Below are 27,107 nucleotides of genomic sequence, written 5' to 3' on the forward strand. Positions count from 1 at the left end.
AAAGCCGTGTTTTTTTTCCAGTAAAACACGGCTTTCCAGTAAACAGACAGACAAAGCCATGAGAACATACGTAGGTGATATTCAAATTATATTCATTAGCATGAGACTAACCTCCTTATCGCAATAAACGAAGGTTAGAAAAGCAAAGAACGCTTGTCCAGGAGTGGATAATAAAGGCCTACTGCACTATACATTGCGAAAAGATTTGCCTTAAGTCTTACTGTGCTGCATTTGTATACCGTAAATAGCTGCTGGAGAAGTACTGATGGACATCGAAGGAAGTGTTATCGTAAGATGACGTATAGAGTGGTAAAAGACTGCGTCACTGAAATCAACTGTAGGTGACGTCATAAGCTGAGGAAAAATGATGACAAATTCAGCTGAAATACGCAGAGGAAGACCAATGAAGCTAATTTCAAGAGTTTGGGGAGTGCGTGGGAAAGCACCCCTCGGACATCAGGACTTCCGATGTGGAATCCAGAGTTCAAAGAGATTCCCGACAACAAGTTTAAAGGCCTGCGTAGTCCACCAAAGGTGTTTTTACAGGACGGCTGAAAACAGATGTCTGGAAACTCCTTATGTCCTAAACCATCTTCATTATCATCACCATCATCCTCATCCCAAATATAGAACTCGATTTCTTTGGGACAATGCTGTTTCTCAAGGTACGCATTCGACCATTTCCTGAAATGGTGACACCTACAGAAGCCACTGAAATACGGTGTGAAAAAAATATTTGGGAACAATTTGCATTGGGGAGAAGACCGGCCCAATGTGTGCAAGGGGCGGTGGCCATGTTGAGGGAAGACTTGTCCAAAACACCACAACCATATTATCCCAAACCGGGACGGCACGTTTAGGAAAGTGTGATCTACTAAATGGGGGCAATCAATATATCGAATTGCATGCGGTTTAGCTTTGTCTGAAATACAGTGCTGGCTCAAAATCAATTTCAACTGACCTACGACTCCTAAACACCTATGATCCCAAGGAGCCCATTCATAAAGATGGAAATGAGCCTTCACATCCATGTGTAGCTTAATTTAGGAGCATGCAATCCAGATGTCAGGGGTTGCTATTTAATTTTGTAGGGCACCCATCGCTATTTAGAAGCATTTTATGCAATGCTAAATGGAAAGGGGGAAACCCTGTTCTGCGGGCATTTTAGTGCTTGAAACGTGTTGGAGGAGTGGGCACCGCCAGTGCATTTTCAGCAACGAATTTCCACTCACCTAAGCCGAGTCCAAGTACGAATTATGAGGATTCTCGAATTATTAAAATGCCCATCGGGTTTGAGTGCAACACGAGCAGTATGCAGCGAAGCTAACTGATCCGCATCCGCATCTTCCCCTTCGTTGCTATGGCAACGGCTATAAGAAACAACCCCTCCATCCTTCGCCTGTTCGCCCTTAAGAAATCTACGTGATGCATTTTCAACGTAGTCGCTGGTCAGAGGTCGCGAAACTTGTGACATCACAAAAGCGATCAACTTTTCATTAATTTCGACATTACATACGAGTGTGTCTGGAGTCCCCTCCTCTGCTATTCCCGGCTAGTTTCCGTGTCTTTCTTCTTCAGTGCTGAATGGAGTGGGTGGCTGCGTTACACTTAATGTCTTGCCATTTTTTTCCTTTTCAGGTTTATTTGCCGTCGCGGATGAAGGAGATTTTCTCAAGAAAGTTTTGTTGTGTTCGTTGCAGGTGGAAAGGGAGATCGCCATCATGAAGCTGATCGAGCATCCTCACGTCCTCAGCCTCTTCGACGTGTACGAGAACAAGAAATACCTGTAAGTAATCCCTTCCATTCAACTTGTTACCTATTTTCTAAACGAATTTCACTGCGAGTTTGATCTGCAAATGCTGGAAAGTTTTTGTTAACAATTTTTTTTTCTGTAAGGGTTTTCTGCAAATCTGAAAGATTTCCAGAACCCTTACGATACTTTAATATATCTTCCCACAAGAATAATTAATTAGCAACTTAAGTATTATACAAATTAACATTAACATTAACAAACTGTCAGTTACAGAATTGATCGCTTTGTTTATAATTTAAGAGAAGGGGGGGGGGATTAACTGTAAGTTTCATAGTCGACAAGCGCATTCCGAATAGTACGGATCCTTATAATGGCTCGATGACTTTCACGTTCGGAACAGCCTCGCATTTGATGTGCTATCGTACGTTCTCCACTTTTTCGAAAAAAAAAAAAAGAGATTAGTTAAAAGCTATTTTGAAATGAAACACAATCGAAGGCCTGTGCTCCAAGCCAACCACTATTCTAAGAAACACGAGAGAAATTACGTCGAACGATTTTCTTGTTCCATCGTCAAAGAGGTCCTCCAGCGAATCCTCCGAAAGTAAATATTTCAAAAAGAGTGAACTTCGTGTCGTGGTGGTAAACGAGATTAGATGCCATTCTCCTGGACTGGACGCTTCTAGAAGAGATGTTGCGTCGAGTTCTCCAAACGAAAAGTCCATTTTGAATAATTCGACTGCAAGAGTTTAAAATCACTTGCAAAAATGGTGAGCAATGAGAACACATCATTTTTTTATGAATGAAAATTTCACTGTCCCGCAACGTCGGTCTGTTGCGTTGTTAGATTTGCACGTGAAAATGGAGTAAATGGAAATCCACCAAATGAAAAGATTTCGCCAATCATTTCGGCCTCAAAGAATTTAATATTTAATAAATTTGCCGTAAATGTTTTCATGTCAGAAACGCACGAATGCTCGATGGTTTACAATCGGATTATCCTTTGGAATTATTCGCTCTCGTCATGTCGGTGCTAATTCACGTCAGCCTCACTTTTCGAACAGCGCATCGGAGATTGTTACAAACAAATCGAATCTGCAATCTTAACTGTAAGTTGCTGTAAGAGAGCACTGTTCATGAGGTTAGCGTTGAATTCTCAAATATTAGAAACAAAACCAGAAGATACAAAACAAAAGAAAAAAAATAGAAACAAAAATGATAATCAACACTATCCAAGATGACAGCCAAGCCCATCGCAATCTCTTTCAGGAAAATCGCTCCTTTTGGTTTTCTGCTAATAGTCAAGTTGGATTTTTACGCAAATTACCAGAACATCTAAAACTGATTTTGAAAGTGTTCAAAGAGCAAGACCCATTCGTGACCACACATTTGTCCAACTTTGCATCCAACTCTTTTTCATGCAAAGAGTTTTATTGATTCAATACGAACGGAAAAAGCTAGTCTTCTATCTTCTTGCTTTCCTGAAACTCCTGCACAGAAGATCTTCGAAAACATCCTCATCACACCGCAAATATTCTCATTTTTTTCAATGCCCATTTTTTTTAGTTACCGGAAGTTTTTTAAGACCTGTGGTAGCCCTGTGAAAATGTGGTTTGCATTCATAGCGCTAGAGCTCCCGAAGAAAGACGGTTCTGCGTTCCAATCTAGTTGGCCACTAAAGAAATGTTTTGTAACCCTTCTTCAGCCACTTCCGAGTTATTCGATCTTTACGAAGGGATTTTCTTTCCAAAATTAGGGTTTTTAGAAAAAACAAAGTTTTGAGAAAACTCGGGTTTTCCCAGTTTGTTTTTTTCCTAAACTAAAGAAAATTGATCAATAGAATCCACACTATTTCAGACAATAATATTCTGAATTGCAGTCGGGGACTACGAGATGCACAGGTGTCTGTCCTACTCTGGTCGGATGCCGTGCAATATCATGGATTTGGACCAGCGCGCTCTGATTAGCTAACTGTGAAGTTTGAGCTGCTCCCTCCTCATCTCCAAAAGTTAGGACCAAAATGACCTCGCGTACTCTCTTTGGGGAATAAAAGGCCCTAACAGAGAGCCCATTTTATTTTCAGGCAGATCAAAAGAATTTTGTCCAATGTTAATAACGAAAAAGAAAATCACCTCATTTGGATTGAAGGCAAATTTTTCGATTGCTTTAATGGCTTGTCTTCTCCTCCCGAGTTGAGTCCCTTTTCTGGTCGTTTTCACACACTTCCCCCATCACTGATATTGAACAGGCAGTGTAGAAATCACACTTAAGAATAGCGATAAATATTTGACACCAAATTACCACCACAATTGCTCTGATTTCAGTTCTTTCTAAAGTAATGGACAAAACCAAACTTGAGGATTCTCAATATTCTGTAGTTTCATTACAAATGCCTTTATGATACATGAGGAACAAATGGGTCTCGCGAAGTCAATAATGCCCGAGCAGCATACAAAATTGATTTTGAATTCCACTCCTGTCGATCAACAGGGCATCTTGCTTATGACACACACACACACACACACACACACACACACACACACACACACACACACACACACACACACACACACACACACACACACACACACACACATTTGGACGTTGAAAGGTTAGGGGAATCGTAAATGACAGAAAGAAACATATTCAAATGACTCGAGAAGAATTATAAAGACCCATTGAGTAAGTTTCCATCACACGGTTTGTCCTTTGGCTTCTGTGTTTTTTCTGGCTTTCAGTTACAAAGACAAATCTTAGTGCTCATGAATCCTTACGTGAACTTCAAAATGAATGCTAACTTTCTGTAGGTCTTTGTACTTCACCTGCTTTTTTCCATCTGCGTAGTCCACACAAAAAATGGAAAATTGTCAAAAGGTCTTTTGTGTTTACTCATAAAATTATTAAAAATATTTTAATTATTTAACAAATAATAATTATTAAATTATTATTTGTTAAATAATTAAATAATAATTAATTAAATAATAATTTAATAGTATCAAATAATATCAAATAATACATTTTAATACAACGTTTTAGTTAAAATATTAATTAAAGTAGTTCGAAAATATTTTTGCCAAAATTTTTATGCTGTTATGAATTTTGCTGTTATGAATACTTCGTCATATGCAAAAGAAATCTACTCTTAAAGTTCTTTTATTTTTTTTTGGTGGTGGTGGGGGGAGGGAAGGGAAATTGATTCAGCAGATGGCAATACTGCACTGGATGGCATTATGGACATTATGTTACGTGCTTGTTCCCTTTAGAGATTTAGAAGGCAACGCCGGCGTCACGAAGCAGACCCCCCCCCCTCAACAAATGTTTCTTTCGGACGACACCCGCACCTGCGTGGTGTAATGATTGCTGGTTACACACAGGAAAGAAATTTGCAAGAATGATTCTATTCACGATAGATTTCAAAACTTTCTTCAAGAAATTCTTGCATAAGAAAGTGATTGCGTATTTCCGGGATCCCCAAACTTCGCAGCACATCTTGCTCTCTTTCTGACAGAAGATTCGTTATATTCGAAATGTTGTAATAATATTGGCGTTGTCCAATGCAGTGTCGCCACCTATCGGAGGAAAAACTGAAAAGAACACTGAGGATTCATTTTTTATTTACATAATGTTATCCAAACATTTACGGTCCTAACTTGTTTGTAATGAATCTCGTTCCCTTGCAGGTATCTGATCCTCGAGCACGTGTCTGGGGGTGAACTCTTCGACTACCTGGTGAAGAAAGGCCGCCTCACTCCTAAGGAAGCAAGGAAATTCTTCCGGCAAATAATCTCCGCCCTCGACTTCTGCCACAGCCACTGTATTTGGTGAGTTCCTTTGACATTTAACTCTGATTGAAGCTCCCTCTTTGCTAATGCGTTTTCCAGTATTGTCCCTCACAAATTAGGTTTCCGTTAAACCCAAAGGATTGTGGCATCTTGAGGAACCCGAGACTCTCAAAAACAATTGCGATCTTTTTGAGTCACGTGGATGAGTAATTAACCCCGAATGCCATTGGAGGAACATTTTTAACTTTGCAAAAATTCCTGAAGGTGAACTAGAATCAAAGGGATCTCCGATGCGGTGTCCGTTGTCGTAATTTACACCACTTTTACAACCTGTGCCAATTACTCCCTCTGGTGAGCAGTTCAGATGATTGACGGACGTTCATTTTTGAAGATCCGTTTCTGTGGCGCACGCGAAGTTTTGTCTCACACATTTCTTTCCTGCATGTAGGTCACAAGGTTTTTAAGAACTAATTTTTCATTTTCTCTTTAAGAGAGCCTCCGTTACTCAGTTAATATAGACGAGCCGCCCTTGGGTTAAAAATACCTCGGTTCGCATGTCGACTACGACGTGAAGAACCTTGATTTTCAATCAAACGGTGAGTCAGCCGGTCTCATACGGAGGTAGAGGTTTTTATTTTAAAAACCGGAAACTGCGGTTTTTCGTCCCACAACGAAGGCAAACAGACCCCCGAAAACACAGTTCTACAAAGATAAAATACTTACTCTTAGAGGGATGGCTGCATTAAACTGAATAAAAGAAGACCCTAATGAGAGAACCCGGCGTGTTAGATTGATAAGAACGGATGGATTCCTTAAGAAAAACTCTGGTGATTTCAGTTTAAATAGAACAGTACGTGCTAAATGTATGAGAAGTAATCTAGCAAGCTTCAAAGATCTTTGGAATGAAAGCGATTCTTCCCAGTCTTTCTGCTTGATTATTTTAAATGCTGCAGAACAGGGGGAGGGGGGGGGACTAGAAAACGAAGCGTTATCAATGACGGCGCAAAATTTTGTACAGAAATCGAATAATCTCGACAAACAGTTACCCAATCAGATGACTACAAAGTGAATACACAAACATGTAGTTTTATAAACGAATCAAACTAACTTTTATAATTTTAAAGAGTGTTTATATTTTAAACATTTAAATAAAAAATTGTATAAGGGAATCCTGTAAGGTCTTCTTATAAGGGACTAAAAGGGGTTTGAGGATAGATGGTCCAAGATTTTTTTGCCTTTTTATAAATTTGTCCAACGTAAAACTCGTCCGGTAGGACATTTCGTCCAATCTCAATTTGTCCCATCGATGTCAAATGACTATTATTGTCGACCCTGTCAACTCACTAACCTAACCTAACCTACCCTAACGGATGAGGATGGACCATGCATATTGTCTTGCGGCCTTCACTTTTGTGCCAACTGACTATTATTACCAGCGGTTTCAAATGACTAACCAATGTGTTAACTAAATAATTAACCTAAAAAAAACTACCCTAACGTGTGAAGATGGACCATGCATATTGTCCTGCGTCCTTCTCTTTTCAGTCAACTGACTTTTATTCCCAGCTGTGTCAAATTATTAACCTACTACTATGCCAACTGACTGACCAATGTGTCAACTGATTAACCTAACCTAACCTACCCTAGCATGTGAGGATGGACCATCATATTGTCTTGTTCCGTTCTCTTTTGTGTCAACTGACTATTATTGCCAGTTCTCTCAATTGACTAACCTGCTACTGTGCCAACTGAATAACCAATATGTCAACTGACTAACCTCACCTAACCTGCCCTAACGTGTGAGGATGGACCATGCATGCATATTGTCCTGCGTCCTTCTCTTTTGTGTCAACTGACTATTACTGCCGGTTGTTTCAAATGATTAACCTATTACTGTGCCAACTGACTAACCTAACCCTAACCTACCATAACGTGTGAGGATGGACCATGCATATTGTTTGGCGCCCTTCTCTTTTTTTGCCAACTAAATATTATTGCCAGCTGTCTCAAACGACTTACCTATTACTGTGCCAACTGACTCACCTGTGTCAACTGACTAACCTAGCGTAACCAACCCTAACATGTGAGGATGGACCACGCATATTGTCTTGTGCCCATCTCTTTTGTGTCAACTGATTATTGTTGCCAGCTATGTCAAATGAATAACCTACTATTGTGGCAACTGACTAACCTAAACTACCCTAACGTGTGAGGATGGACCATGCATATTGTCTTGTGCCCTTCTCTTTTGTGTCAGCTGAATATTATTGCAAGCTGTTTCAAATGACTAACCTATTACTGTGCCAACTGACTACCTAACCTAACGTTTGAGTATGGACCATTAATATTGTCTTGTGCCCTTATCTTTTGTGTCAACTGACTATTATTTCCAGCTGTGTCAAATGACTAACCTACTACTGTGCCAACTGACTAACCTAACCTAACCTACCCGAATGTGTGAAAGTGGACCATGCATATTGTCTTGCGCCGTTTTCTATTGTGTCAACTAAATATTATTGCCATCTGTGTCAAATGACTAACCTACTACTGTGCCAACTGACAAACCAATGTGTCAAGTGACTAACCTAACCTAACCTACCCTAATGTTTGAAGATGGACCATTCATATTGTCTTGCGCCCTTATTTGTTGTGTCAACTGACTGTTATTGCCAGCTGTGCCAACTGACTAACCTGGCTAACCAACGCGTCCACTGACCTAACCTAACTTAACCAAACGTGTGAGGATGAACCATGAATATTGCCTTGTGCCCTTCTGTTTTGTGTCAACTGACTATTATTAATGATCACAAGTTACTTATAACTCCTTGGACTAATATGAAGAATTGGAAGAATAAGATTAGACGAAATGTCTTACTGGACGAGAAAAGTAATAGGATTAGACGAATAACCTCAAACCCAAGTGCTTTCAGCTCATTTCGTCCAATTATTTTCAATTGTACAAATAGCTTTGGACGATATCAATCTTATTCGATCAGTCTTACAATCTTATTCGATTGGACAAAATAGGATTGGTCAAAATGTCCTACTGGACGAGACATGTAATGGACGAAATCGAGGGAATGGACGAGATTTCGTTTGGACGAAAATAATTGGACGAACTGCTCTGAAACTCTAAAAGGCGTTGATTTTTTTAACATTTCAATAAAATTCAATGCATTAAATTTCATTTAAATTTATAAAATATGAAATTTGATAAAAAGGACGGATGCATTAATTGGCATCTTCACTCTCTCTGAAATGAAGAATCCTTCGTTTCCTTTACCAGCCACCGCGATCTGAAACCGGAGAACCTCCTGCTGGACGAGAAGAACAACATCCGCATTGCCGACTTCGGGATGGCGTCGTTGCAGGTGGAAGGATCCATGTTGGAGACATCCTGCGGTTCCCCTCACTACGCATGTCCGGAAGTGATCCGAGTAAGTTTCCATCCATGTGGTCCTTCTCCTCCTTTTTATTTTTTATTTTTGTGACTTTCCTTTCTTATTCGTTTTTTATTTTCAGGGGGAGAAGTACGACGGAAGGAGGGCTGACGTGTGGAGCTGCGGAGTGATTTTGTATGCATTACTCGTGGTAAGTTACTCTTTGCTGCTCTGTATCATTTACTTGCCAGGTGGCGCTACGATCAGACTGTAGGACTCAATCGCGTTTCTTTAATGGTTGCAGGGTGCCTTACCATTTGATGACGACAACCTCCGACAGCTGTTGGAGAAAGTGAAACGAGGAGTATTTCATATCCCTCACTTCGTCCCCCCAGACTGCCAGGACCTACTGAGGGGTATGATCGAAGTGAACCCAGAGAAGAGGATGACGGTAAGTTCCTCTTTTTTACGTTTCTTGCATTCATATTCTATCCCATCCTATTCCTTAGTACACCCTTAAAGCGATGGACGTAGAATTTAATCAACACCACGAGTTATCAATTAGCTGTTTGTGTGTATTTTACTTTTAAATTAAAGAAGATTTATAATTGCAGATATATCAAATATGAAGGTGAGGGGATTCACTAAATTCGAATGCAATTAAACTGTACATTTGTAGAACTGCACAAGAGATATTACTAACGGATAGCGTTCAAATTTAATAAATCACTGCAAGGATCTGATTCCAAGAGGGGAATAATGTATGGAAATAACGGAAACGAAACGTTGATGTGCAGTTCAAAATAAATAAATAAATAAATTTTTTTAAAAATGCGACGTAAATTAGTACACTGTACATTGCTGAACATCATGTTGTGGAAGTTGCTCGGAAGATAACAGACACAAATAATGGTACACATTTTTCTCAAATATTAATGCCATGCTTGAGGGGTTGCTGACCTACTTCGCACCGGTTCTGCGCGCGCGCGCGCGCGTGTGTGTGTGTGTGTGTGTGTGAGAGAGAGAGAGAGAGAGAGAGAGAGAGAGAGAGAGAGAGAGAGAGAGCTATCAAGAGGAAGAAAGATGAATTCTGTTAATGTATTGTAAGACGTTGTAGGGAAGGATTCCAAGAAGCAGTGGTTAATAGAATGGAAGCGAAGTTGATTCAGTAGATTTGGACTTGGACTTTACACTGGCATCAATCCTAAGCATCACCTTGTGTTATCACAAGCTTAAAGGAAAGCAAAGGAACAGATAACAAAAACGGACTATTTACACATTATAAGAATGTATATTACAGGAAAAAATGATATTTCGTTTTAGAGATACAATAGAAATGAAGGGGGAAAAGGTACATTATTGGTGGACAGGATGTGTCTTTTCACTAAGAGTCAATATTACAGTTGAGCGTCACTTTTAGTTATTTTTCAGCTGAAGTGTTGTCGTCGGCAATCCAAAACAGGGCACCAGTTGGATTCCACTTCTCTACGAATTTTGCGACAGTTCCTGTTTCTTTGTAATAATCAAATTCCAATGAAAGCCTGCTTCGTAGTTTCCGACGTAACTACACATGAGGGTTTGTTTCGATTCAGTGATGGATGGGTGCTGGTTATTTCTTGTGTGCTTAAGGTAGAAACTGTAAATGACGGCCTTGGCGCAGATGAAGAGGAAATTGCATATTCTGTGTCTGTATGGACTAAATTCCAGTAGTCTTCTTGGGTGTGTACGTAGTTATAGGTGCTAGAGGCAGTAATCAGGACATAGGTGATCATCACTTTATTTGCGAGACAGGTTAGATGTGTGTTCCAAGGTACCTGAAACGTCACAGAATAGACACAGATCCGTTTCTTTTAACTGAAATTTGTAGAGCTTAGAAGGAGTTGGCAAGATGTTATGCCATAGTCTCCACTGTATGTCGGAATCTGGTTTGGCACACTTCGATTTATATGGAAGATCCCACTGAAAACTGAGTGGCATATGCAGCCTTGTAGATGAGAGGGTTAAGGATGAATATAAGAAGGGCGAGGTTGGAGACACTGACATGAGGAAGTGGTATATTTTCCTGTAGTTGGAGAGAAAAATTGGAAGTGAGGCTTCAGAATGTACAAGATGAAATATCGGCCTCGAGTAGTTTCTAGAAGGAATACGGATTTCCTGAAGTGTAGCGATATCTGGATAGGCTTTTATAATGGAGGCTTGCAGCTGTTGATATCGCTTTTCAGTTTTTGGGTTCTTTATTGGTAGGCTTGCGAATGTTTTCCACTTTAGGGTCTGGGTTAGGAGGTCCCCTATGACTCTTATTCCTGCCCAGTTCCATGTAGGGAAAAGAAAGGGCTGACCAGTTGTGAGACTTGTTATATTTCTGTTCGAAAATAAAGGTTCTGTAAGTACAGCTAACTCTGTTGATCCTGTCAGTGTGTGACGAAGTTCTGTGCTTTTCCACCGCTGTAGAGCATCTCTGTAAAAATGAGGTAGTTTAGGAGGAGATGGTGCAGGACTGGCCATTCGGAGGATTGTGGAAAGTGTAAAGTGATGTAATCGAAGGTAGTTACATAAGTGTGACTGCATTGAAGTGTCTTTAGGAGGAGGATTATCCTGAAGGAGCTAATCTTGTTTTCAATGGAAATCAGGCCTTGACCTCCCTTGCTGTGTGGCTTGCAGAGTTGAGGGTATGTTGTCCAGTGAGTTTTGTTCCAGAGGAAACGTTTGATTTCCTTTTGAAAGTGGTGGAGAAATTCTTCAGGAGGTGTGAGTACTTTGAGGGTATGCCATAAGACACTCGCAGCCATCTGGTTAACTATTAGTACTTTTCCTCTATGTGAAGACATGGAACGAACGCTGTTCCATTTACCTAGCACCTGTTTAAAACGGTTGTGCAGCTGTGTCCAGTTCAGTGTGTTATATATTTTGGTGTTGCCAAGGTGCACACCTAAGTATCTTTGTCCTTCGCTTGACCAGGTACATTCTATCGGAGAATCATTTCTACCCTTCCATTGAATGACTGACCACAAGCCCGTGGTGTTTGTAGAATTTAATTTGGCCCCTGAGGCTTTTGCATATAGTCTGTGTTGCTTCCTCGGTTACTGTCATTTCTTCTTCATTTCGGACTATTACAGTGACGTCATCGGCATATGCTGATAGGGTAATTTTTTGATGTGGCTCTATTATGCTGGTTCGTTTGGAGATGATGGTGTCGTGTAATCTTTTTAAGAAGGGTTCTATGGCCACTGTGTGTACAACTGTCCAGAGAGAGGACATCTTTGGTTGATCCCTCGAGAGTATGACAAAGTGCGTGTGAGCCTGTTATTGATTTTTAAACAGAAGTGTGCATCTCTGTATAGCAATTGCACTGTTTCAATGATGAGAGGACCATCGCCGAATGCCTTTAGTACTTCATAAAGGTGCTCGTGTTCTACCCTGTCGAAAGCCTTCTCCTGATCAAGGCTAAGGAGTGCAAGGTTTTCGTGTTGGCTGTTTGCGATGTGGATGAGATCTCTTATTAAATGGGGGTTTTCATGTATTGATCTTCCTAGGACAGAGTACGTTTGGTGTTGGCCAATAACTTCAGGCAATGTTGGCTTTATTCAGTTTGCTATAACTTTGGAAATAATTTTGCAAAATCGTGACTGATTGTGGAAGCCCATTGAGGTAGGCTTCTTGCAGTGTTTTCAGGAGTAGTGGTCCGAGTTGATTCCAGAAGACTTGGAAAAACTCTGAGGTGAGACCATCAAGACCAGGAGATTTGTTCTTTGGCAAATATGTGCATGCGGTTTTCAGTTCATCTAGCGTGATTTTGTTTTCTAAGGGGTTCCGATCTGTTGCAGAGATTTTTTTGTTTCTTTCAGTATTTCGTGAATGGCATGATGGGATGTTCCCGCAGTGCTGTATTCATTCTTGTAGTATTGTAAGATTTCAGAGGTGATTTTACTTGGATCTTCTGTGATACTGTGATCTTGAGGTCTGATGGCAGAGATGGAGTTTGCTGCCTGGCATTTTCTTTCCAAAGACAAAAAATATTTCGTGGGGGCATCTGAAAGATTTATTTGTGTATGCCGCGATCTAAGTAGGGCACTTTAGCCGACAATTCTGCGTTTCTTTGCATGGCTTGTAAGGCAGAGTGATATTCAGGGCTTTCTTCTTGGAGATACTTGAGCTGTTCTTCAAGTTGTCGGATTCTAATGTTCCTCTGTTGATTTTTCTGGTGACTGTAGATCTGCGTAAAGCATTTTATTTTGGATTTTAGATGGGCCACCATGTTTTCATTGGTTCTGTATCCACGTTCGAGTTAGTGAAGTTGATTATTAAAGCTTGAGTCTTTTTTATGTAATCTGGATCTTTCAGGAGGGTGTTGTTGAAGATCCAGTAGGCACTTCCTGATTTGGATGCTTCCAAAGATAAAGAAAGTTGCAGTTTGACGAAGCAATGATCTGAGATGTAGGAAGGAATGTGTGAGATGTTTCTAACGAGAGGAAAGGTGTGTTTGGAAATATAGTATCTGTCCAGTCGTGCTTGGTAGAGTGGCCTGTTGGTTGCTGTGATTGCTGACTTCCATGTGTAGGACTTCTTATCTGGATGTTGATGCCGAAAGACGTCTATGAGTTCATTATGGTTTACCAGTGTTTGAAGTTTGTTTATTAATTGTCTACGATGTTCAGCAATTAAAGTCTCCAGCTATTATGAAATGTTCTTGGTCAATACTAGAGAGATGGTTTTTAACGAAATCTAGGATTTGTGATGCCAGAGCATCCTGCTGTGGAATGTAGATGTTGAACACATGCAGGGTATCATGGTTGGGTGCTTTTATGTGAGCGTCCAAGGCATATCCTGGTATATCAACAATCACTTTTAATTTGTAGGGAGATCGATGATGTACACCTAAGCTAACTCCTGCTCCATGATGTTGTTGGGTTGCAGTATACTGTAGGTCATAGGGTCACTCTGCCCATCTTCTAGATAATTTGGATGAGGAGTCTATATTTGTTTCCTGCAGAAGTATTAGGTCTCTATGATGATTTTGTACCTGGTCAAGGACTATTCTGTTGCGTAATGCAGAGGCACATCCTCTTGCATTAGAGAGAAAAGGCTCAAGGACATTATGTTTATGATAGTTTAATTGTAGGTTGAATCTAATATTGGTTCTGGTACTGTGCTTGTAGCCCATTAATTAGGAAGTAGATTCGCTTACTCCTGTTAACCTGTGCTCTGCCCTTTTTACATTTTAATATTTTGAGTTTAGATCCTGAAGTTGGGATATTAGTTCCGGGATTCTTGTGGTGTATTTAAGGGCTATAGTTAATTTGTGGGGGGGGGGAGCCTTCGCACTTTCTATATGAAGGATATTAGCTGCTTCGTGGTTAGGGGACCCTCAGTCTGGGGAAGTTCCCCCTCAGCTTCTTCCTCTTCTAGGTCGTCATGGGGGAGTACAGTTTCATCATCGTCTGGGAACTCTCTTTCTCCTTGGCTGGCTGCAGGTGATGAAAGGCCATTTTGAGTAGTTTCTATTATTGGATGGATTTGAATTAGTTGAAAGCTGGGTTGGTGATTCTGGTTGTTGTGACCAGGGATTGCTTTTAATTTGTTCATCCGAGTCATCTCTGTTGGAAGGATCCGTGTTTTCATGCTGTTTGTGCTGTGAGACTTCGTTATCAGAGCTTTGGATCTCATTAGTCGACTGAACCTCGTCTTTTCCAGTTCGGGATTTTCTTGGTTCTGAAATTCGTGATTGGGAGAGAATTTTTGGTTTATTTTTTCCTATGCTTTGATTTTTTCATGTACGATGTTGTTCTGTTCTACCGGTTTGCTATTCTGGGCTGCGATGTTTGTTGATGAATTGTTGGTAATATATGGACATTGTTTCTTAATGTGACCCTCTTCATGACAGAAGAAGCATTGTGATGAGAAAGATAAGTATAAAGTGTTTGTGATTGCATTTATGTGTGTGTTGATTAATTTTGGCAGGTTGTGTAGTGGGTGTTTGTTTGGAAAGTGCATTAATGCCTGTCTTCAGACGCTTTTGACATTTTGGCAAATTCGGGCTTCTTCTTTGCTGACAATATGCGTATTTTTCCTGCGACAGAAGAGTATCTTGATAACATGGATCTGATGAGTTGATGAGGAATTTCAGGGGGACGTTTGATACCGTTTACTTTTGTCGGGGCCAGTGCTATTGGGGCTGCTTCAAAGTGAAAATCGCCGATATCGACGCCTTTTTGCGGTACCGTGAGTGCCCATGAGATATGGCTGAAATCGGCTACGCGCGAAGCGTTGGTAATATTTTTTGCGGGTACAATTTTGGCGATCTCCATCGGATACTCTTCTAGTGCGATGTTTTCTTTGGTTGCGAAAATAACAATTCCATTTTCTCTAGAAATGACATTGCTAACAGTGGTAGTTATTTTTGCGTTAATCAGTTTACTGCTGGCTGATGTGGCATTCGTGTGTGAAATCAGTGTTTTGGGGGACGATAGGATATATCCGTTTGATACAACATTAGCGTAAGATTTGGAATCGACTGACCTGTTTTCTGTGTCCGTAGCTCTCGTGAACTTTGCTCTTCCTTCCGGGTTCGAAGTCGTGGGGAGTCCTTGCATTTCTGTGTCAGTAGTGGTACAGGAATGTGCGGTTGCCGTGGGAGGTAATCCTTCGCTGGCGATAGCCGAAGGTGAGGAATGCAGTTGGTGTAGGTGGCGAGAGAATTATGGCTGCAAAGTTAAGGATATATATCAGAACTCATACACCAGGAGAAGAAAACTGTCATAAATCACTTATCACTATACTTACGCATACACGACTAGTATGAGCGGATAGCTCTCAGATTGGAGAATATATCTATATAAAAAACAACTTGCTAATAAACGTATAAAAGGTGGGAGAAGGCAGGAGCGGTATGAACGCACGTGAAACACCTTGGCCAACTAGAGAGTGAGAGAGAGAGAGAGAGAGAGAGAGAGAGAACTGTCAAATAAAAAACTAGGATTTAATGTGAGAGAAGGTTATTTATATGTAAGACAAATGAAAACAAATACAGACACCATGGGGGGATTCAGCAGCTTCGGAAAATTGTTCGTGAGGAAACCATTCATTGTGGCACGCAATGAATGACCGGAGGGTACTTGGCAATCACGAAGGACAGAAAGAAAACCATGAAGTGGTAGATTGGTAAGGTGGCATCTGTGCTACATCCGATTAAATTCTCGAGTCCTGTCACCACCACGTGAGTTTTTCCAAACCCTTGCATGGCCTGTGTCCAAATGGGGTTGCCTACGAGAAACGCCATGGAAAGAGATGAGAGGAATCCATATTGCTGATCAATAATTACTTGGTCTGCTTTATCTCGAAATAGACGAAGCAATTAATAGCCTGTTTGCAGATGAAAACGTTGGCTGTTGATAACCATCTCCATTACTTTCAAGAGAATTTGAGATGAGGACATCGGGAAGAGAGTTGGATGGCTGATTTCTAATTCTAGTTTTAGGCTGGGTAAAAGCTTGTTTTCGTTCTTTTGAGTGGGATGGCGTGGGACCTCACAGGATGGCATTTGTTTTTTCGAGCATGAGTTTGTGTGCAATTCAGACATATCGTATGGATTGGGATGGTTGTTGGTTGTCAAAGAGTTTGGGATTTTATTGGGAGTGTTTTGGCAAAAGGAAAGAAGAGACGTGCAATGAACTGTTCAACGCATAGTAGAAGGTCATATGCATTGGTTATCTATTGAGGAGGGGAAGCAGAGGAAGAAGTCATCGTTATTTTAAAACGATGTTACGAATGATGCCATCTGGATGTGAGTGGGAGCGGAAGTTGGCGAAAAGGCGTTACTGAATGTTGAAGGGGAAGCGTCTTTTCTGCTCTTTCAAAGTCGGATTTGGATTTGTTGATGGTAAGTTAAAGCTTTTGGGAATTAGGATGAGTAGGATAAGAGTGATTATGAAGTTTTTGTCCCATATGGTATTATGAAATGTTGACTTGAACTGCCCACCTGCAGAAAGACCAAAGCTCGGTCAGTTGCCGCGATTCTTGAGGAGTAAGTTAAGAATGTATTTTTTATTTCAGTAAGAATTTTTTGAAATCTGGCTAAGCGAAGGTATTTTGATCTGGAAATTGAAAGAATAATCACAGCAAAATGGAAAGAAAAATGGAAGAAAGAAATGAAACAAATCATAAAAAAGGTATTTCAAAACGCTATAAAGGGCCACGTAAGTTGGGAAGATGGCATGCTTGGTGTTCTCTTCAGTAGGCGAACAATTTACTAATTTGCCGAATGGTCATGCCTGATGTTCTCTTTCAGGTTTGTCATTGGAATTGGAAATGCTGCAAATGGAACACTGAAATCTGAAAGACTTCCTCACTGTTTGGGCAATTGGAGTGCCGTAAATCCAGCTTCATGATCGAACATTTGGAGATCGGGAACTCACACAGGAACGAGTTCCTTTGTTGTCGTTGTTAAAACCAAGAGGGGTCGCTTCTACACATTCGCAGAATGTATTTGTGTGTCTCTCTCTCCTCTATTGGTCCCCAAATGGCATGTCCCAGGTTATTGTTTACACAGACTTTAGATGACCTCCCGGCCCGACCGTAAAAGTACCACTGATGCGGTTCGCTCTTCCTTTAATCTTTCTTTTCGAATTGTTCTGAAATTGTGTTAAAGCGAAAACAAGTTTAAAACGAAGAGTTTTCCTTCATTCTATTTCTTTTACGATTTCCCAAATCTTGACCTAAGTTTATTCTATTTCGATTTACGATGTAGAATGGCGAGTTTTTTCAAGAAAACCAGCAGCAATATCGAAATAGGTAATTTCAGGAAACTTCAAGTGCACGATATTTGTCAACCTTTTCTGACACCATCTGCCGAAAAGAAGGCGGACCTTGGGTTATTCCGTAGTAAAGTGATCTGAATTGAGCAAGGAATTGAGTAAGCTATTTCAATGTCACGAGAAGTACTTCGAGCCCTCCTTTGAAAATGTCTTGCTCATTCTCTCTGAAGCGGGCGTTTCTTCTCCGAGGCCCAAAGGCGAATCCCACCCTCTGCAAAATTATCCTGCAGTGCCTTCAAGATGCACACCTCATAGAAACGGTTTCACAACTGTCTTCCGGTAGGTGGTTTTTACATCACGACAATGCACAATTACTACACTCACTCTCTGAGTATCGTTAGAGGGGACGGAAGGAATAGTGGAGCAATATCCATGGAATGGTAGATGAGACAATGCAGCATCAAAGCGCAGGTGGAAAAGCGATTGGAATGAGTCGGTTCGTGAATGGGCATCTAATAAGCGAATAGCTCTTTCACGGATACAAGAGAGCAACCCAGAATGAGAGGATGGGATTTGGTGCACCACCCCGAATCGAGAACAATATTCTAAAGTTGAATGGATTATAAATTTACAAAGTGTTGGGAATAAAAAGAAGACAAGTAGTATTAACAAACAAAATGAATAGCAACTATTTTGAAGATGAAAAAGATGTGGATGGACTTGCTGTGTTTATGCCACGGGTGGCTGGACCAGAAGTGCGGTCCAAGTTGAGGGAGAGCAAAGGATGATATTTTTTCAGTGTAATAAACGGATGGTGTGATTGCCTTTGGGTAACATTAGAGTTTGGTAAATTATCTTCACCCCACTGAATAATCGGTAGAAAACTGGTGTTAATGGCATTGAAATCTCGAAACGTATCATCTGAGTACTACAGCTACAAAAATTGGTGAATAAAGAAAAGGAATGGTGGATACCTAATAGTGGGCGCGAGCCTTGTTTGACCGGGCTACGGTCGATCCGGCATGTATCTTTAGGTTGGTTAGAGTTCATTTCGGTTTTAATGGTTAAGTTTTCGTCGTGTCAACCATCACTTCTTGACCTGAATTCAGCCGCTTTTTTAGCAGATAGTGGAAACTACAGTTTGAGAGGAAAGAGTCACCCCCCTCGCCCTCGAGTTTCTCTAATAGCACTTGGGGGGGGGAGTAAGAAGTAAGAGAGTAGAGGGAAAGAAGAGTAGAAGACCGGTCTCCAGATATGATATACCAAGTGTATATTGTAGGTAGTAAGTTCAGGTCTAGCTTGGGTATCTCTGGTTTGCCATGCCCGTACTCACCAATGTGAACCCCTCAGACCAAATGGAAATGAACGCTGGAATCTTAAAAAGGCTGAAGAGAAACACAATAAGATGGATACCATCTGGGTTAGACAATTTAATAGCATCAAGGCTATTGAGTATTTTCCTGATATCCTTCTAACGAAAGATCAGAGAAGGCATACAGTAGTTGGTTTGTGGAATAGCAGGGAGAGATTTGCCTTGGTAGTTTAAACAAGAGTTGGAGGACATGACTGATGTCAGAGATCTGCTTTATGTCTAGAAATGTTGCCATTGTTTCATTAGGATATTAGAGAATGGCGGAATCAATAGACAAAAGTTGCATTCCACAGCCTTCACAGAGACTCAGCTGTCATTTGAGCAGGAGGTAAGCTTTGTGCATTTGGCTATTACTAAGGCTGACTTAGATTTGTTGATAATTTTTACGGCTGTTACAGGATGTAGTTTAAGCACAACGGAGGTTGGAGTTTTTGACTTGTGCCGTTGAGTGTATGCTGCATTATTTTTGCGTTGGGCTGTCTTGGCAGATTTATTGGAAAGCCAACGCTCTTGGTTGGGGGATTTTGATTGGAATGGATAATAAACAAGCTCATTAAACAAGAGCAATTTCCGTTAGCGGAAGCAATAATCCGACCATGGAAGAGCTGTAGAACTCTCGAAATTCATCCTAATTGTATATCTACAGTAAGTTACCACCGTGGGTTGGCTAAGGATTTTTTAATGAATTTTTTTTTCATAATCTGAAAACCGTAACATGGTACTTTTTTAAGCTTAGATCTGAAAAGTCGTAGCATTGATCTTACAATGGACGATAAAATTCTTGTATTGCGTAAACACAATCGCGAACATTCGCGTCCCCGTGAAATTCGAAACTATGGACCATCGGCTAAAGAGCGGATATAACCACTCAGCCGAACAGTCTAATCCACCAGTGATGTAAAGTTATGAAAAAATGGTGTGAGAGGATTTTATAAATTCTTAAAATCGCTGCCCAAACATTTAATTGTTAAATCATAATTCTAATTCTTTTTGGTATTTGCACGCATGTTAAATACGTAATTTAGAATTGCTTAATGCGTTTACATTAAAAACAAAATTCCGCAGAGTCATCCACGCTTATCTCTATCGAGTGATTGATAAAGCTCTTAAAAGAAGTGTTGTTCATGATTATTTTCAAAGAGGAGATGAATTTCACTTCCCGGTGTGTGATCACCATGCTTCTTATTGGAGATATGAAGCAGCTTAAAGACTTCTATGATATTTTGCGAGGAAGTTTTTCAAGATATTCTGTAAACAATAAAAATAAAAATAAAAATGGAAGTATTTTTCTGCTATAAATAGCTTAACTCGGTATTTCTGATGTCCTTTGGTTAGAAATACTTGCGTTGCGAAGAAGGATTTCTGTATTGAAGTAACTTCAAATATAACAAATAAAAATATATTTATGTTTAATTTAAGTTGATAAAGTCAGCAATTTAATGAATACATTAAATTATTAAAATATTTAACCTGATTAATGTAATAAACTATGAGATGGACAAAAGGTAGTTTACTTGTACACGAGAAAGAAAAAAAAGGAATGACAACAGATACTACCCTGCTCTATTAGCGTGTGACGAAGCAGCTCACTCGAGACGCATATTGAAAATAATACACGAAAGTCAGTTTGGGGATTTATTAAATTGTCGGAATTTAATTCCATCTTATAAGAATATTAGTTAAAGTAATTAATAAAGTAACTAAATAATAAATACGTTATTTACTTATACTAGTCAAGGTAGAGCATATTTTTTCAAAATTAGGTTCTTGACACCACTTCACATCGCAGATATGATTACTTTTTAATTTTAACTTCGCGTTGGAATCGACCGATCCCCCTCTGGTTGCCGGGAGATAAGAATAGCGCCAATGTAGCTAATGAGTGTCGTACGAGGCAACTAAAATTGGTACCCTTGATAGGTAATGGATGGCAATGCTGTTCCAATGAAGTTTAACTGAGGTTCGGCTGTTGCTGTTACCCCCTGGGACGCAGAGATTCGAGAGTTTTGAGTTCGCTCTCTTAAGGTTTTTGTCTTAAGGGAGCAATTTGAGTCTCCGGAGAAGGTGTTCTCCGGCACGGCCCGCTGAGGGGCTTTGTCGGTGAATGATTTTCTTCGGAATATGAGCGGTTCTGCTCGGTGGTGGTGTGCGGGTGGAAGGCCATCACTGAGTGGAGCCAGCGCTGAGGTGGACGGTCTTTCGCCCACGATCGAGTGGCCTAGGGATGGTCCGAATTTTTAGAGATTGGCTTTACTTACACATCGCCAATGTAGCTAATGAATGTCGTACGAGGCAACTAAAATTGGTACCCTTGGAGGGTAATGGATGACAATGCTGTAGCCAATGAAGTTCTAACTGAGGTTCGGCTAGTGCTGTTACTCTCCTGCCATGATCAGAGCTTTAATAGCTCAATAACACCTTATCCCTACACTCTCCTCTACAGATAACGGAGAAGATGAAAAGCATTCTTGCTTCGCTCCTTTAAGCCAGCCCTTATAAGGACTATAAGGAATCTCAAATATCCTTAAGCTGCAAAGACTGCAAAACAAATGCTTACGTATGATCTTAAATGCTCCATGGTACATTAGAAATGTTCGACTTCATCGAGACACAAATATCCCTTATATCTACACTTTCCTGCAATCTCTCGCAGTAAAATACTTCTCAAAATCGTCCTCACATCCAATTGAATTAGTCCAACAAGCAGCAAATTATGATGAATCGGATTTAGGCAAATATAGACGACCTAATTCCATCCTAGTTACCTTTCAAGATCTATAACTTGCCCAACTCAGGCTGAGCACGTTACTCATAAATTGTTCCCTACACAGTAACCTATCAGATAGCAGGGATTAAAAGCATTATGCTTCACACTTATAGACAGTAACGTTTTGCGTTCTGCGGAATCCTATTAGGAAGTCTTTATCGACCGTGAGATGCGGTGATCAATACCCTTGGAGGGTAATGGATGGCAGTGCTGTAGCCAATGAAGTTCTAACTGAGGCTCGGCTATTGCTGTTACCCTCCTGCCATGATCAGAGCTTTAATAGCTCAAAAACACCTTATCCTTACACTGTCCTCTACAGATAACGGGGAAGATGAAAAGCATTCTTGCTTCGTCCCTTTAAGTCAGTCCTTATAAGGACTATAAGAAATCCTATTAATTCTTTAATAAAATCGAAAAAAGTCCTTTTTAGGACTTCCAGGTAACGGATGCTGTTACTCAGCCATGACTAGAGCTTTTAGCTCAATAACACCCCATTCCTCACAGATGTTCTTCATTCAGTTGAAGGGATAAAGAGCCAAGGACCCAGTCCATCTCCCAGTCCTTTTAGGACTTTAGGAATCCTATTAACAGTCCGGCAGGGGTGTTGTTTTGTCCTAGATGAAACGAAAGTTCGAAGATAGTAAAAGTGTTCTGTTATTCATGTTGGTGTGCAGCAAGATCACGTATGAACTTAGGTCGAAAGATAAAAACGAATCTCGTGAACTGCGCAAGAGAGTTTTGGTTTTTACTTACAACGTGCACCAAGAAATATTTTTCCACCACACAAAACAATGAAGGCATTCAAAACTTTATTTTAAATTTAATTTCAAGTTTTAAATTCCTCATTCTCAGTCCTACCGTTCCAATCAAATGTAGCCAATAACGGATTTTATGCCCCTGGGGATAAATTGTGAGGAAGAAAAACTCGGAATTTGGACCTCGAGCAAAAGTAATGTTTTTGTGGGAACGAGTCGAATTCAAAATATAAATGATTAAACTGACAATCATTTTTGTGGTTTAAAAATGTTTAAATATATTAAAATTAAAATTGAATTTAATTAATTATTTCATCGTTGATAATACTCTATCAAGCATTCGATGCCGACCCGGACAAGATTCTCTTCGAGCAAAGATTGTTGGGGTCGGCTCCGAATGATGCGTTCCCTACGAGGGAAAGAAGAAACACCGCACAGTTCTTTCCACGCATAATGTAATCGCTAAGATCGTAATGTGTTCTCAGTTTAATGACTTGTCTACTCGAAATGTGTCAGTTGTGATGTTATTTTGCAAACAGTGATTTTTTGCTTTCTTTTTCAGCTGTCGGAGGTCACTCGGCATCCTTGGGTCACGGCGTAAGTAACTTTGTGTTTACTTTCTTTACCTTCTTTCTTCTTTTAGGAAACACACACACACACAAGAATACAGCGAGATATGAGACAAAGAGAGAGAGAGAGAGAGAGAGAGAGAGAGAGAGAGAGAGAGAGAGAGAGACATAAATGCGCCCGTTTATTCCTTTTAAGCAGCGCGCACATTTTTCAGTTTAAAACCGTTTGACTTATCATCGAACACTCCGAACCACAAAGAACCCGTACGTGAATGACGGGGATGGCAGACGTGATATTCGAGCACCGTCAGCACGTTTCGTGAGAATTGCGGCGATACCAAAACTAGCTGCACGTGCACTCATTACGGGCGCGATTCGAGTTTCGAGTCTCGTTGCGGATAAGACAAAATTGCAATCGGAGGAGGTCAGGGATGGGATGAGACCGGTAAATTACCGCACGAATCCACTCCATCAAGCAATTGCGAGAGAGAGAGAGAGAGAGAGAGAGAGAGAGAGAGAGAGAGAGAGAGAGAGAGAGAGAGAGAGAGGAATTGAATTATGGGAATAATCTGTCTGTAGTTGTTAATTACAGAAAATCTTTCGAGGAGCCATCCCTAAATGCCTTTGATTACATGCACGCTTTCCTATTTTTATTTTCTCTTTTTTTGTTTATTTTCCCCTAAATTCTTCTCTCTTCAACATTTCTTCTTCTTCTATTTCTTTCTCTATTTCTCCAATTTTTCCCCTCTGTTTCTCTTCTTCTTTTTTTTTATTTTCTAAATATATTTTACTCTCTCTTTTTTTTCCATCTTCTATTTTCGCCATTGTTTGACAAGTTAACATTTTAGTAACAAAAATAAAAATTTCCTGTCCTTCTTGTCAGGATTTCATGTCTGTACAGTTTCATTATTGCTCCCCACCCCTTATTCTTTGCCCCACGTTTTAAATAAAGTACGTTGATTAAGTGCACGAAAAGGGGAATCACCAGGCCATTAAGGCGTTCGTTGCAGACAGTATGGGCCCGGCGAAGCAAATAGGGAACTCTTCCAACCACTGGGCGCATCGGCAAAGTGACCTTCCCTTCACACTACAAACGTCAGCCTACAGAAAAGGAACTAGTGTCGCTAACTGGCTGTCGTCTTCTGATGAGTGAGGGGGAGTCTACCTTTTTATCCCCTTTAAATTGTTTTAGTCCACGCGGTTAGCCTAGTGGCTATGCGCTTCGTAACCATATGCCTGGGAAAGGAGTGTCCTGGGTTCGATCCCGTCGTCGACTTGAGGAGCTGAAGGATCTTTCTCAGACAAAGCCAAGTTAGGGTCTTGGGCTTGGACTGCAGGGTTTTTCTCTCCAATTTATCTGGGGTTTTTCCTCCCGCAAGCAGGCAAAGCGGCCCCGTGAACACACGCATCTACAGACATAGGACACACCGGGAGGCATATGGCTAGCCACTTTTCCTCGGGACGGATACGGCTTGGAAGGGCTGAAGATAGCTCCATAACAGACCAGTAGGTCTAATATCTGAAGGGCAGAAGAAGAAGAAATTGTTCTAAATCTTCGTAATATCCCAGTAACGAAAGCAGGACTGGTCAAATATTGCATCGATAAACAGGGGAATGCGTTCTCACAGGAAGGTTTACACTAACGGATCACCGAACGTGAGGCTCCCATTCTTTTGGGGAACAAATCAGCATTTTACATTTCAAAATAGAGCTGACCATCTACGATCACATCGGATCTATTGTCCACATGTCACAGTTCAGTCGGTCGATTTTTAGCTATGAATTATTCTTTGCTACCCTCCGTCAAGAAAGTAAGGCGACTTCTTTGAGGGTCGAGTTTACATTGCGGTTGGTGATTGATGCGAAAGAGCATAGAAAGGCCATCGGGAGGACATTTTAGTCTTTCGTTTATCGAGAACATTACTGGGAACATTGGATAATGCAGCGAAGCAAACAGTAAAAGGAATGAGCAACACCCAGTTCTGGAGAGCGAAATGACGCGATTGGCTATTTAACTTCTTGTACACTTTCAAATATTTCTGTTGCATTTCCTGGTGCCACTCTAACATTAAAACGTTTTCTTGCCTTTCAAGGACGCTCATGAGATTTTCTGTTTTTTTGCAGGGGCAGCAAAACTGATCTGGAGATGGAGCTGCCTATGAAGGAAGTTGTGCAGGTAAGTTTTTTTATATTTTCTTTTTTTTTTTTTCTTTGAAATAACTGTCATTTGATGTTTAATTTTCGCATAAGTCCCGTTAACAATGATGAAATAAATCATAGTACGATAGGAACTAGTGCCGCCATCTAGTGCCAAAGTATGTACATAGAGATTTATTTATTTTTCTCTTTTTACGCAGACTCACGTGATTCCCGCTGATGACGACATAGATCCGGATGTGCTTTCCAATATGACGTCACTAGGTTGTTTCAAGGACAAAGAGAAATTAATTGCAGAGCTGCTGAGCCAGAGGTAATGATCCAAATTGCGCATTATGCACTCACGAAAACTTTTTTAGTAAATTCTTTTGCATTTTGGGTACGAAAACAACACTCGACCGGTGACGGGGGTCGTGGGTACTACCCGTGGTTTTTGTACGAGGATGTTCCTGACTGCACACATCTTTTTCGTCAGCATTTAACCAGTTTGCTTTTTTATTTTCAGAAGTTATTCGGGTGATTGTAGCTATTCCTAGTTTTGTTTGATTTCCTTTCGCAGTGCTGACTTCCAACAATTTCCGTTTCACTCTTTCCTTCTTCTGCCACACCAAACCAAAATCACATTTCGTGTAAAGATTGCGAACAATTAATTTTTTATTCTGAATTAACTCACCAAAAGAGGTAACTGGGATGAAATCAAGTTGATTAGCTAAGAAGAACATTCTTTGGTGTTAAATTCTACATTTGGTTTAATCCTTTCTCCAAGTGTAAGCAAACAAAGTTTGCGCCTGAAGCATCTTCAGGACTGAGGCAACTCGTGCAAAAGCGGACTAAGTTCTCACCACTTTTCCCATAATGCAAAGTATAATGCTTTGCGTTATACTGTATAATGTATACAGTATAATGCTATGCATTATGGGAAGGACCCATGAAAACATGGAACTCGTGTGTGTGGTCCAGGGGACTCTGATTCTGATGAATAAAACATTATTTCCTGTGAGCTCAAATCACTACATTAATTTCTGTGTCTCTAGCAAGTTGTTGTTTTAGTTTACTTATTATTATTATTATCATCATTGTAACGCGCCACATATCCAGTTGGAACGAGTGACGCGGCTGTCGCTTGCACCGTCGAAATCTTATTATTCCATTTTATCTGCCTTTTATGTAATTATCCGCTTGTTTTCGACTCCGCCAGCGCCGAAATCTCCACTATCGGTGACTTTAGGTACTAAATCTTTTTTCCGCGGAAATCCTCTCCCCATGCCTTAGAAAGTCTCAATATAAAATTTGGTCTCATTCTGTTTATTGGTTTTAGCTACAGATACCTTCAAAGAGAGAAAGTTATTTTATGGCCACCCTGTATAATGACATATATGACAAGGACATGTATAATACATTATACATCTCCTTGTGGATATGTATAATGCCATGCAGTATAGGAAGGGTCACTACCCAAGGGTAGTGATATGGGTAGTGACCCATATCTAGTGGACATGTATAATGCATAGCATTATACATGTCTGCAAGGGGATGTGCTTTGCATTATTGGAGATACTAAGACAAGTAGTGATGAGAGCCTGGTCCACTTTTGTCAGGAGTTGCCTCAGTCCTGAAGATACTTCAGGCGCAAACGTTGTTTGCTTACACTTGGAGAAAGGATTAAACTAAATATATAATTTATAGTCTAACCAAGTGGGAACAAAAAAAAAACAAACTTCCGACATTGTTTTGTTCTGTTTTTAATATTTACGTAACTTACACATTAGCCATATCTCTCTCTCTCTCTTTACCTTCATTTAGTTTTCGTATCACTTAGCTGATT

At 40.4% G+C, this 27,107-nt stretch overlaps 1 protein-coding gene across 1 annotated transcript in view; it reads left to right on the plus strand.

The window, feature by feature from the left end:
- LOC150106172 (serine/threonine-protein kinase BRSK2-like) overlaps nt 1-27,107 on the plus strand; it is a 193,530-nt gene that overhangs the window by 100,403 nt on the left and 66,020 nt on the right. The window contains exons 3-10 of the mRNA XM_090393904.1: nt 1,701-1,786; nt 5,431-5,571; nt 8,819-8,969; nt 9,055-9,123; nt 9,217-9,363; nt 23,119-23,153; nt 25,250-25,301; nt 25,483-25,595. Of these exons, the coding sequence (XP_090250030.1) occupies nt 1,701-1,786; nt 5,431-5,571; nt 8,819-8,969; nt 9,055-9,123; nt 9,217-9,363; nt 23,119-23,153; nt 25,250-25,301; nt 25,483-25,595 (794 nt within the window). The remainder of the gene's footprint in view (nt 1-1,700; nt 1,787-5,430; nt 5,572-8,818; nt 8,970-9,054; nt 9,124-9,216; nt 9,364-23,118; nt 23,154-25,249; nt 25,302-25,482; nt 25,596-27,107) is intronic.

The sequence above is a fragment of the Typopeltis vanoorti genome, chromosome 6 (genome assembly GCF_054136105.1).
Source record: "Typopeltis vanoorti isolate ZY-2024b chromosome 6, IOZ_Tvanoo_1.0, whole genome shotgun sequence".
Taxonomy (NCBI): domain Eukaryota; kingdom Metazoa; phylum Arthropoda; class Arachnida; order Uropygi; family Thelyphonidae; genus Typopeltis; species Typopeltis vanoorti.